This window comes from Eublepharis macularius, chromosome 15, assembly GCF_028583425.1.
Source record: "Eublepharis macularius isolate TG4126 chromosome 15, MPM_Emac_v1.0, whole genome shotgun sequence".
Lineage (NCBI taxonomy): Eukaryota > Metazoa > Chordata > Lepidosauria > Squamata > Eublepharidae > Eublepharis > Eublepharis macularius.
Window position 1 is genome coordinate 53,653,786 of NC_072804.1, and position 12,985 is coordinate 53,666,770.

At 48.3% G+C, this 12,985-nt stretch overlaps 1 protein-coding gene across 1 annotated transcript; it reads right to left on the reverse strand.

Moving 5' to 3' along the window:
• Nucleotides 1-338: 338 nt before the first annotated feature.
• Nucleotides 339-6,531, reverse strand: B9D2 (B9 domain containing 2). Its single transcript, XM_054999632.1, has 4 exons — nt 6,315-6,531; nt 3,698-3,789; nt 3,187-3,312; nt 339-1,112 (listed from the first exon to the last, which is right to left on the reverse strand). Exons 2-4 carry the CDS (start codon nt 3,783-3,785, stop codon nt 799-801), a joined length of 528 nt encoding a protein of 175 aa, XP_054855607.1. The 5' UTR covers nt 3,786-3,789; nt 6,315-6,531; the 3' UTR covers nt 339-798.
• Nucleotides 6,532-12,985: the final 6,454 nt, after the last annotated feature.

Genomic DNA, 12,985 nt, shown 5'->3' on the forward strand with positions numbered 1-12,985 from the left:
GGAACAAAAGTGATAGTGAAAACTTCCCATTTCACAGCAGGCAGGCATTTTTACACGCAGCTGCCCCAAAAAAGGTCTGCAAAAAGGACTAGCCTTCTGCACATTGTTACAAGCCCACCAGCCTGGTTACAATCCTTTGTCACCGTCAGCTTTTTCCAAAGCTTCCCTGCCTAGTTGCCAGAAGGCGAGCCCCACATCGGCGACCACAGGCCTGGCCTGCGTTAAACCTCTGGCATCCTACTGTATCCTGGGCCCAACACAAAGAGTGTTTGGAAGTGGGGTAGGCGCGCACTATGATTCCCCCCCCCACAAACACCACACAAAAAGGCCTTGGAGAAAGCCCATTTAATGCACACACAGAAATTGGGTTGATGTACTTTGCAATGCAGAGAACAGCAGTAACAAAGAGAACAGAAAACCTCATCAACAAGATCACAACTTTGCTCGCTGCTCCTCAGAGCTGAACACCCAGCCGAGCTTTGTTCTGTCCCACTGTAAGACCCCCGGAACGAACTCCTTTAGGCCCTAAAAGGCACATGAGGACGCCTGTCTAAAGTCTGCAGTGTGCATTGCTCATGCAGTCAAGAAGAGAACCCCGGAGTCCTGGCCCGCCCTGACTACGAGCCGTGCATTAGACCTCCCATTGGTCTGTGGACCCGTCAATCAACCCGTCCCGGAACTGGTGCCGCAGCTGAAGACTTTCCTTCCCAACGAGGGAGCATCTCTGGCCTTTGGTCAAAAGGGAGGAGCCAGACTCCCACCCCAGGAAGGCACGGCACAGCAGGAAGACCCTGGGGCTCAGGACTCAACGCCGTAGCGGTCAAAGTTACGCAGGAGAACAGCCAGCTGCAAGTGGACAGTGCCCATAGCACGGGTCTGCAGGCGGTAGCGGTCGGCCCCTGTGTAGATCAGGTCGCTGTTGAGCAACTGGGGGCCCCCACCCACGAAGAGCTGGGAGAACTGTTCCTGCCAGGATCCCAGGGGGCGCCAGGTCACGCAGTCCAGCGGGTGGAAGCCGGGACTCGAAGGCACGTGGCAGAAGCCGTAGCCGTACAGTTCGCTGCGCCCGAAGGAATCTTGGTGCCACACCTGGACATGGAGTTTGGGCCAGCCTGCCGGGAGGAAAAGAGAGAACAACACCGAGCGATTGGCGAGCCTTTTGAAGCTGCCGCCAAAATTCTCATGGCAACCCTTATAACAGCCCTTCCACAGCAGAAAAGAGCAAGAATCCAGGCGCACCTATAAGACTAACAAAATTTGGGGTAGGGTATGAGCTTTCGTGAGCTGTAGTCTTATAGGTGCTCAAGATGCTCTTTTCTACTGCTACAGATAGACTAACAGGGCTACCCATCTTGATCTAACAGCCCTTCAAGACGGACCATTATGAAGGCAGCAGGGAAAATCCCAGGCTCTGCCACTCTCAGCCTTTGCGATGTGAAGGACAGGGACAACCTTAATGAAAGACGAAGGTGCACACAGTGCTTTACAGATTCCAAATGTGCTACGTCATTTTTCTTACTCGGCTCCAATCCTGCTTCCTCCAACGCTTTCCAACATCTCACCCTTCCGGCCCAAGCCTGCACCTACGACCTTCTCCCTCTCTGATTCAACACAGGCTCGCTATTTCATCATTAGCAAAGGTTACGCTAGTTCTTTCTTCCCTCTCTTTAACTTGAGCGCTTTCATCCCGGCAACGAAGAGGACCGGGAAGGCAGAATTTATTCATTATGTTTAGTCTCATCAGCTGAGAAGAAAGAGATGCAGCGGGAGGCTTTCGGCAGCTTTCCCCCCATCAGTCCACCCCCTCCTTCCCCTTCCCTTGCCCCCGTGGCTCTGTTCCCGCTCAGCTTAGCTGAAGAGAGGCCTGAAAAGAAGCTGGCATGGCTTCGCAGCCAGACACCCAAGGAAGCACCGTCCGACAACTAATCCTCCGCCATCCCTGCCGGGCAACGCTCTTCGTCTGATGGAGTGTACAGCACACGTGGATTCCGGTCACATATTACACCTATTCTGTGCCAGCTGCACTGGCTCCCAGTGGAGTTCCAAGTCAGGTTCAAGGCTCTAGTTTTAACTGTTAAAGCCCTTAGCAGACAGGGACCGACATACCTGCGGGACCCCCTCTCGCCCTATAACAAACAACTACTGGTGGTCCCTGGCTCCAGGGGGGTTCATCTTGCCTCAACCAGGGCCAGGGCCTTCTTGGTCCTGGCACCTACCTGGTGAAACTCTGGTGTCTGTAGAGGCCCGTTCTCAACAAGATCTGCTATCATTTCGCCGGGCCTGTAAGACAGAGATGTTCTCCAGGCTTATGGGAGCTGAGGAGGACAAGCCACCCAACCGGACCCTCCCAGTGTTGTTGGGGGGGGGGGGCTATGTGCCAGTTCTACACTGGCTGAGTTTTAACACCCCTGCCCTGTGGGCCCGAGGTGCTATGCTATGTAGGGTGCAAAATGAACTGCCTTGTTTATGTTTAAATGCTGAATTTTACAATTGCTATCAATGTTTCCAATCATTTTTAAATTTCTGATGTAAATCTGCTCTGAGCCTGCTCGCGAGGAGAGCAGACTATAAATTAAATAAATAAATTTGTTTTCTTTGATACAATCAATTACATCAGGAATTGAAGGGAACAGAACCCCAAAAGCATTATTTCTCCAAGTGTGGGACTCGAGAAGCAGGGGGGGGGAAAGGGGGGGGAAGCGATTCCTTGATTCCAGGAGGCTTCACTGGCTCACAACAGTCTGAGATTTCCGTGCCCCCCAGCCCAGTGAATGCTTGGAAAGCAGACTGCGAGGGAGGGCATAGATACTCTATCCACGGTATAGTGCCATAAAACTACTGTATAGTGCTATAAGCCCTGACCTGGATAGCCCAGATGAGCCTGACCTCGTCAGATCTCAGAAGCTAAGCAGGGTCGGCCTTGGTTAGGAATTGGATGGGAGACCTCCAACGAAGACCAGGGTTGCAGAGGCAGGCAATGACAAACCACCTCTGTTAGTCTCTTGCCATGGAAACCCCACCAGGGGTCGCCATAAGTCAGCTATGACTTGAGGGCACTCGCCACCACCCTAGTGCTATAAAATTACTAAAATAACTACAAGATTGTAGCACACTGGTAAGGCAAGAACTCCAGAGGAGGCAGAGACTGGCCAGTTACGCCGAGGGAGAGAGAAGGGCCGCTCTTACCTTGCAAGCCTTTGGTGGCAAAGTGGACGTCGATGGGGTGAGACCAGTAGGCCACGTTATCAAACTGGGGGTGGTCAACTTGCGTCTGACCCTCCCGGAGCCCCGACAGAAGTTTCCAGGCACCACCTAGAAGATGAGGGAAAGAGGGAAGTTAGGAGGAAGAAAGAAATAGGAAGTGGTCTTGGGTGAAGACATACGAAGCTGCCTTAGATTGGTCCAACCGTTGGTCCTAGAAGCTCTGCTTCATAAGAACTGGGAATTTAACCATCCAGCCCACCATCGATTTACTGTGATCTGTAGCAGAACACTAATGTCTCTGGGCAAGGAACTTTCCAGCCTTCCTGGCCAAGATCCTTTTCACTAGAGATTCGTTCTGGGACTTACTGGGATTTCGTGCTGCCCAAGCCCTGGAGATCCAACTCTCCCATATGGGGCCTGAGCAAGAGGCATACCTCTGTCGTCATCTTGCTGTTTCCATATAGCAATTCCCCAAATACAAGGCCCCACCCACCTGTGTGGATGCCCCATTTGCAAAAGAGGCTGTTGCTTGGGAATCCACTGGCTCCCACAATCTGACCAATCACGTGCACTTCAGCCATGGACCTGTGGTGAAATTAAAAAAAAATTTTTTTTAAGGAAAAGTGGATCCTGGCTGCCACACAGCAGATCGCTGAAGACAGATTTAGCTTTGTGGCCATTTCACATTTTAGTTGCACTTTGCTATGTTATATTTGGGCATACATTCCGCCCCTGCATCTATTCCTAGTTTTGTTTTGCTTTCTCCCGAAGCGCAAGCCTTTGGCATAAATTAGCAAGGTTTGATGTCAAAATAACAATTAAAATGAAATGGAGTTTAACCAACCGAACAGGAATGCAAGATACACTTCGCTCACGGTGACAAGATGGGTCCCCTCCAGAGAGTGGTACATGAAGCATGAAAGACAATCCCAGTGCCTTAATGTGAATATTCAAGAGTCATAGAAGATCTGCTACATGTTTAGGGTGTCACCCGTCAAAGGTTGGGGTAACATGCTACACTGCCCTCTCTGCAGCGTTCCCCCACATGCAAATCTCTCTCACACACACACACACTCTCTCTCTCTCTCTCTCACAGAGCCCAACCCGACTGCAATCGCCACTTAAGAATCTAACATGGTGGCCCCTACCCTGTGTGGAATGACCCGCCTGAGGAAGTCAGAAGAGCCCCCACTCTCCTGGCTTTCCGTAAACGATGCAAAACTGAACTATTCAAAAAGGCTTTTTACTCAAATGGGAGGGCTGTATTGTAGGGATGGGGTCTCAGGTGCTGCACTGGCAGGTTGGGGATCATAGACTTCATCACTATTTTTGCCTCATATACTATCTGCTCCTTTAAATATGTACTCGTATGTACAACCATCGCTCCATGCTGTCTAATGTTAGTCCTAGAACTGATTATGTTCTGCTTCAGTATCTCTACTATGTCTTGGATCCTTGCTAATGCGATGTCTTTAAACTTGTATCCGTTTACCTTACGGTATTGCATTGAAATGTACTTACTTGATACTGATTGTATTAACCTCATGCTGTGTAATCCGCCTTGAGTCTCAGAGAGAAAGGCGGACTATAAATGACGTAAATAAATAAAAGAGATGGGCCACGTCACTTTGTCCCCACTTTGCCACCATTTTCTGTCTGTCTTATGCTTTTAAGACCTTTCTGCAATTCAGAAGCAGATGAGCTGGGGCGCCCTGACTCTCAGAAGCTCATTCCCTGGCAATCTAGTTCGTCTTTAAGGTGCCACTGGACCCAAATCTTACACAGTTACCTTCTGCAACTGCGGAGCAGCAGAAAAGAATTCAGACCGCAGGAGCTTTTCTCACCCCACCTTGAGAAGTTGCATCTGCCAGAATTCCTGAGGCGGGTTAGTCCACGGAAGCACATTTAAGGAGGGTGGGCCCTTCAAAGGGAAGCCCAAGAATGTTCTGTGGCAGAGGACAAAGGAAAACAAGGGCCAGAAAACAGCAATGGATCCAACTGGCCCGAGTGCGGATCCCTCGCAACAGACTTGGTCACGCTCTACCATTCCCTTCTCTTCCTTTCTGACCATGGCGGAAGGCACCAGAGTTCTGCCGGCTCCCCATATTTATTATTTATTTCACTTACACCCCACCTTTTTATGGATTTATGTCATTTATAGTCCACCTTTCTCACTGAGACTCAAGACGGATTACATAGTGTGAGATCAGTACAATCAGTAGCAAGGACAGTGTCAAGAACATTTCCATAAAAAATGTCATAGGGTAAATGAACACAAGTTTACACAGACATACTATTAGCAAGGATCCAATACGGGGTGGAAAAATTGCTGTAACAGAACATAATCAATTCTAGGACTGACATTAAACAACATTACGCACAGGCAATATAAAATATATAAAGCAACAGATAATATGTAAGGCAACATAATGGTGAAGTCTATGGCTCCTAACTCATTAGCAAAACATTTATTTATTTTATTTATTTGTCATTTGTAGTCCGACTTTCTCACTGAGACTCAAGGCGGATTACATAGAGTGAGATTAGCACAGTCAGTATCAAGGACATCTCCATAAACAATGCCATAGGGTAAGTAAATACAGGTTTACAAGACATAGCATTAGCAAGAACGGGGACCCAAAACAGTTCACATCATACTTCTTTCCTCCACTTTATCCTCACAACAGCCCTGTGAGTTAGGTTAGGCTGACAGTGTGCAACTGTGCCGAGGTCACTCAGCAAGCTACCACAGCAGAGCGAGGATTCAAAAGTGGCTCTCCCCAATCCTAGTCTGACACTCTAACCACTACACAGCGCTGCCCCTGGGTGGAAAACCAGAAAGAGAGAAAGAGGTAGGATTTGAGTGAGCTCTTGTTGCAGGCTCCATCCTTAAAGGCAGGCAGTCTGTGCTTATTTAAGGTCTATACTTAAAAGCTGGTTGTAATCACTGCAAAGCTTGTTGAAGACCAAGCATTGTGTTCCCAAGGGTCGTAAGCCTAAAGAGGAAAGGAATTCCGATTTCTTCAAATTCAGAGGTAGATTGCCCGTGGACATGGAGGTTCCATTTCCCTGTCCTGGGAATGCAATGCCAAAACCCTTTGCGCACTCACCCCTCGCTGCACGCTCACTCCATGCGTCCTCAGTCTTCACACGTTTCGCTTTTGCCCCAATTACAATTTGGGGAGAAAGAAGAGACGGCGCCGCCTTCACACGTGCAAACCGCACAAGAGAGACTCGTCCTTCTACGCACGCGCACTATACTCCCCACGTTCTGGCCGTGGAATCTTCGGGACCCCTTTTCTCTTTCCTCCCGCGCTCGCAAGGCCCCGTTGCCGTAGCAACGGGAAAGCCACGCCTAACACGAGAACCTGATTGGAGAGGGCAAAGGCATCTGGGAAAAAGAGGGACGTCAGGGGCGCCATGCTCAGTGAGGCAAAAGCTAGTTCCGGTGCAACATCACCACAGAAGCGTCAACGGATAGAGCGGGGCCACTGGGGAACCACGAACAAAGGCGGCCTTCCGTTTTTACCGGAAATTTAGGCTTTTACTGTGCCTTTTTCATCTCTATGATCAGGAGCGGCTAGCCAACGGGAGCGAGGAGGAAGTGGCCATATTGAGTGTGGTTTGGCGTATCCGCCATCTTGGTAAGGGCACTGTCCCGGTATGAGACGACATGTCTCTGAGCTAGGGTAGCCATATTGGAAAGGGCTTTGCACCTCTGTCGCCCGGGGCAACCAAGCGTCGGCCCTGGGTTCAAACGCCAAGAGCTCCTTCGCAGCGTTTTGCTTGTCGCCCCATAGTCCTGGGTTTGCAGCTTCTCTTGCATGCTGCTGGGGAGAGCTGCAGCATGCTAGGCTCCTCCCCAGGTGGCCCCCCAACTATTCCCTTTTATGGTTGCCAACTTTGGGTCGGGAAATTCCTGGAGATTTGGAGGGGATGGAGCCTGAGGAGGCGAGGGCGCTCAGTGGGGTATAGTGGCCCTAGAGTGGGGTTGCCAACCTCCAGGTGGTGGCTGGCGGTCTACTGGAATTACAGGGCACAGGGATCAGTTCCCCTGAAGAAAATGGCCCCCTTGGAGGGTGGACTCTAGGACATTATACCCTCCCCTCCCGAAATAATGCCATACCTCCAGGTTCCTCTCCCAAATCTCCAGGAATTTCCCAACCAGTAAGCTGGCAACCTAGTCGGTCCCCTCGCCAACTAGCCACCACCTGGAGGTTGGCAGCCCTCACTCTATGGCATTATACCTCACTGAGCTCCCCCCCCCCACCCAAACTCCACCCTCCCCAGGCTCCACTCCTCAAATTCCCAGGAATTTCCAACTCAAAGTTGGCAACCCTAGAAGGGAGGCATTGGGGCCACCTGAGGAGGAGCCCAGAATGCTGCAGCTCTTTCCAGCACCACCTGGAGGTTGGCAGCCCTAACACCCCCCTTCCAGGTGGCTGGAGAACCCCGTCCATATTTGTCTCCCAAGCTGCAGCAGCTGGATATGTCTATTGCCTCCTCTGCACCGTCCCACATGGGCGTCTTCCCCAAGCTCCAAGTTACTCAGCCTCCAGCTGGAGTCTGGACTCGAGTTCTCCTGGTATAATCAAGATGGGTAGCCATATTAGTCTGTCTGTAGCAGTGAAAAAAGAGCAAGAGTCCAGTAGCACTTAACACAATTTGTGGCTGAGTATGAGCTTGCCAGTTTTCCTCTACGGACCGTTCCCTCAATCAGAAATCTGCCACAGGCTGCTTTTGTTCCCAATATGGAAAAGATATATGTATTATGCCTTATCAGACCTTATAGCAATGGGAAGGAGAATTTCCAGTTGGGGAAACCACAGGGGCAAAGAACTAAATTCCTCCTTGATGACAAAGCCCTGATCATACCCCTTCCCTGGCTTCTTTTTGCAATTAAATTTCACTTCTGGGAACCTGATGGATGCTCAGCATGCATCACGCAGCGTTTCAAACAGAGAAGGCCTCGGGCAAAGAGAACTATTTGGGCTGGCATGCTCTAGGCTCTTGCAACATCTCCCTTGGTGCCATTCAATGATGGCATTAATGTTACTGCATCTCGCTGGACACACTAGGTGAAATGGAAGTTGCACAGGCACAAAGGGGGCATTTCTCTTGGGAGCAGATTCAGGTGAATGTCCTGTCTGGTTTCAGATTTTTTTTTTTTTTACAAAATTTATACCCCACCTTTCTGCGCTCACAAGGGCCACCAAGGCAGCTAACAAAACATATATACATGAAAATCACATTTTAAAACCAACCAAACCCACCTCCAAGCAAGAGCTATGATACACACTAAAAGCATAAAAACACTAAAAACATTGGGCAGGAAGGAGGGATCCCTGAAAGAACACCAAATGAAACAAGAAAAGCCTTCACCCACTGGCAGAAGATGGCAATAGAATCTACCTGGTGAGAATTCTAGAGATTTGGTGCCACTATTTAGAAGGCCCTCTTATGGGTTGCCACTTGCCAAATGCCTAATCTCAGGTGAGGGACACCTGAACCAGGCCTCCAAGGATGACCATAGTGGATAGGCAGGTTTATAAGGGAGTAGACGGTCCTTCAGGTATAGATGGAGGGTAAAGAACAAATCCTCTGGTTTACGCTTTGCCAGAGAGCGTACTGCACACTGGAAAATACGTAGTGAGGAGAAAAAGAAAGGGGATGGCACCCTATAGTTGGCATTGACGGTCCTCTGTCGCAATGCTAACAAAATGGCATGGTGTTACTCGGTTCTTTTCTTCTGGGGGGGGGGGGACGCAGGGGGATGCATACCCCTAAACATTTTGTGAATCTAACGGGAGAAAGTAAAAATTTTAAAATGTTGGAATTCCCGCTAAACCAACTCCAAACGTATTATGAATATTTATGTGGTTTGTTAAGTTTTGTGTAGCGTATGTTGGCAACAAAGATGTTTAGTTATATTTAAACTCACTAGGAGCGCTGTTCGTCTGACAAAAAATGGAACGTCTTTGAGCATCGAACACGCCACCGAGATCGCTGGCATAATCGGTGAGCGTTAGGGTGCAGACAAACACAAACAAGTCTTCTCTAAGCCGCTTGGAGCTCTGGTAGTTGAAATCTAGCATGGTGATTGGTCAGTCTCGTTGCTACCCCCGATGGCAGCGACCAATTTGTGTATTTGTGTACGTTTTGCGCAAAGAGTGCAAAAAATTTGTCTATACCGAAACTCTTTGGTTGTGCGCACGTGCCACTATAGAGGGGCTTGGTTGGCAGTATTGATACCCACCGGGAAGATGTTCGTGAACACAACCTCATGCCAATCTGTAAGTTATTGTGAGCTGTGTAATATGAGGTAATGCATGTTCTTGGTAATTTTGTCCATTGACTGCATTTATTTTTTCCGATTTGAACTGTAAAATGGTGATTTTCTTGAGTCAAACTGAGAGTACCCCTAAACATTTTTTAAGAAAAAAAAGCACTGGTGTTACTACAGCACACTCAGAGAATGTGCTGTAGTAACCCTCCCCCTTTCGCAAAGCTGTAATGCATGAGGCCATTTTTGCAATGCAGTCTCAAAGCACATTTGGAGCAAAATTGTCATGGCCACAGTTTAGTTTCCTACTGCCCATTGCGGAAGGTGCTTCCTAACCTTACTCATAGCCTCCTTTCTCTGCTTCAGTAATGTCCTGTCTGGAGCCAGCAAAAATGGCATCAACTTAAATGCTTAATAATAATGGAGAGGAAGAAAGGAAACAGCCTCATTGTCGTCTGTATTAAAAGCCTCCTGGTGTTGATTAAACTTTCTCTCCTGCTGTAGATTTCCAGCTCTCCCCACCTGTCTGGAATCCGATGGCTGCTGGGCGCTTTGATAAATGGCTTTTTAAGAGTCACTCTCATCTCCTGCTAAAATGCTGCCTGGAGCGCTTTCCCGCAGAGCCCATCATAAGAGGCAGGACAAAAGGAGGGGGGAACAGAGGTGAAGGGGGGGGGGCTTTTCTTCCCTCTGTCTCTGTGGAAACATTTTCTAGGGTGGGGAGAATGCTGGGCCATTCCAAGAGACACTGTTTCTGGCAGTGGCTGTCTTAGAGTCTCCCATAAAAGAGAAGGTCCCAGAGGGTCTCTCTAGGGCACCAAAATATCTTAGGCCACCCACTGGACCAGTGAGTATTTTGCTCCTTTACTGGCATGGATCCATGAAGCAGGTTCTATTACTATCTGGGTTGGGTGCTGCCCAAAGCTCCTGCTTGAGTGCTGGAGATTTTTTAGGTCCATTTCATGAAATTTTGCTCTGAGCATACATTCAAGCTACCAGTACACAATATATGTAAACGAGTAAGATAGGCCTTGTTCCAGTGTCTCTGAGCAAAGTATAAACGTTTTTCTTGTTTTGGTTATTCTAATTAGATAAGTAAGGTTTCAACTTTGTATGCATTCCATCCCCAAGAGAAAATCAGATATATGGCCCCAGCTTCTCAAATGTTTGTATAATTCATTTGTCATTTAAGCTTGTTACGTGTCATGTTTTCTAGGAAAATGCATCATTCTGCATCATTTTGACAAGGTGTATGCATCATTATGTCAGAGCCTAAACAAATAGCAATTATCCTGTAAACAACCATTATTGAGCTTATATAAGATTCTCTGATCTGACTGGTCTTTACACATTTCTACCAATGTGTCACGGACTTATCAATATAACGCAATAAACCCATATTTCTTTGAAGATCACTGCTTGATATCTTGATTTTTGTAAAGTAATTGGCTGAAAGGGGAGAACAAATTAACCAGGGCTTTAAGAGGTGGTGGATCTCACCGGGTATCATACAGGACCACGTGATGATGTCACTTCCAGGAAGTGACATCATCACACCGGCCGTGGCTGCCCCGGGAGCGCTCCTGTATGATACCTGATTTGGGCCCAAATTGGCTTGAAACGCGCTGCTGCCATGCGGAAGAGCACCCCACCACCCGGCAGCGGCCCGATCCTGGCCATTTTGGGCCCGAATTGGGCCAAACAGGCCCAAAATGGCCAGATTGGGCCCGAAGCAGCCTGGAATGGGCTGCTACCACACAGTGGAACCCTCCCCCACCTGGCAGCGGCCCGATCCTGGCTGTTTTGGGCCCATTTCAGCCATTTTGTGCCGAAACGGGCCTAAAAGGGCCACAACAGAATATCCACCAGTCACATGGGTATTTTTAAGAGGTGCTAGAATGCAGTTCTGCTGCGTTCCGGCTATAAAAAGCCCTGCAGAGGACTATAAATTAATTCTTTCAATAAGCATCGCTTGACCCGATGGACTTCCCCTCCAAGCCCGCTCCTCTGTGTCTGAGCCCAAGGTTCTTAGATCAAATGGTGTATTTGTTCCCCAGTGGTCCCCAGGTTTTGATTTGGGGTGTGCACAAAATTTGACATACACGCACACAGCTTCCTAGGCGGGCAGCAAAGTAAACTCTTCATCTCTAACAATGGGTGCCTAATTTCTAATTGGACCCTGTCCAGCCAGCAGGCCCTGTGTTGCCTTGCTTGATTCCATTAATGAGTTTTTGAGCTGCTGTTGCTGAGCCGTTATCAAGCCCCCCTTTTAACCTTCCCCTCAACAAGCCGAACAGATTGCGCTCCTTCTGTGTCGGGTGGTAGGGCATGTTATTTTGGGAGCTTTTGTAGCTTACAAGATTCTCTCAGAAAGAAATGCTTCCCTTTCTCCCAATAGTTGCGGATCAGTTTGCATTTATGGGGTTTAATCGGGGCTGACTGTGACTCCCAATATGGGATATATATTTCCCATTGCTAGACACGGTGTGCAATATTCCTGTGTCTCAAGTTTTCTTACCTGGACCACTTTTTCCATCTTTGCCCCCAGGGCTTGCAAACTTGGACAAGACATGAAATTTTACCACACTGTCAGAAATGGCTTTCAGTCAAGTGTACGTTTTTGGTACCAAGAAAGCACCCTCTAGCCTGTCATTGCAGCATGAGGACTAGAAACTGTGCTCCCCCTTTTAAAAAGAAAAATCGAAACTCATACTGTCAAGCTACATGCGGCCAGTAACAAACTCTGTTCTCATTTTCTACAGTTGCTGAATACTCTATGCCCTGTGCGTAACTATCTGGCTGATGGTAATTGATGCATTTTTCTTTATACTTTTGTCTGTTTCAAGGTAGGGAGCCTTTGCTATTCAGAATCAGTCCCAGAACCCAAATTAAGCAGCCGACAGGCTGAAGAAAAGTCCTGGGTAATCCAAAAGCCTTCTTGGAGCACCTGAAACACGACTTAATTTAGCCAGGGACTTCTCTGACTTGCTCTTAAATGCATCTTAATTCTTCGGGGCTAATAACACAATTCCCAAGTCTCCTTACACTTACTAAAAATCTTTAACCGCCCCCAGAGTTATGATGACTCCACAGTTTTCTGGTCAACAAACTCTCCAAGTGCCGCCTCGTTGGCCCAGCTGCTACAGCAGCAGAACACAGACAGCTGTGTCAGCAAATTTAGAGCAAAATAAATAAATAAAACCACACTTCTAAATTCCATTTTATGGCTGCCTGTGGGGATGGCCTGTACTACCCCTGGACACCACTAGGGGGCAGCGTGTTGGCATTTCTAAAATGTTACTGGAAATTTGGGGAGGGGGAGAATTGTGTGTGTGTGTGTGTGTTGGAGGGGGGGGGGATTCAAGGACAGATCATCGCTTTTGGAGCCTTTCCTTCCCCCAAAGCATCTTAAGGAACTTCACAGAGGTGTTTATCTGGGATAGAGGAATGAAGAAAGTAACATTTCTTCAGAAGTCAAGAAGATTACATCAGAAAGAT

What these genes read in the sequence shown, in the direction of transcription:
- B9D2 (XM_054999632.1), bottom strand. Translation starts at nt 3,785, where the DNA reads ATGGCTGAAGTGCACGTGATTGGTCAGATTGTGGGAGCCAGTGGATTC. An exon ending in CAAATGGGGCATCCACACAG is followed by an intron (nt 3,313 to 3,697) that starts GTGGGTGGGGCC and finishes CTCATCTTCTAG; the next exon opens with GTGGTGCCTGGAAACTTCTG. An exon ending in TGCCACCAAAGGCTTGCAAG is followed by an intron (nt 1,113 to 3,186) that starts GTAAGAGCGGCC and finishes TCCTCCCGGCAG; the next exon opens with GCTGGCCCAAACTCCATGTC.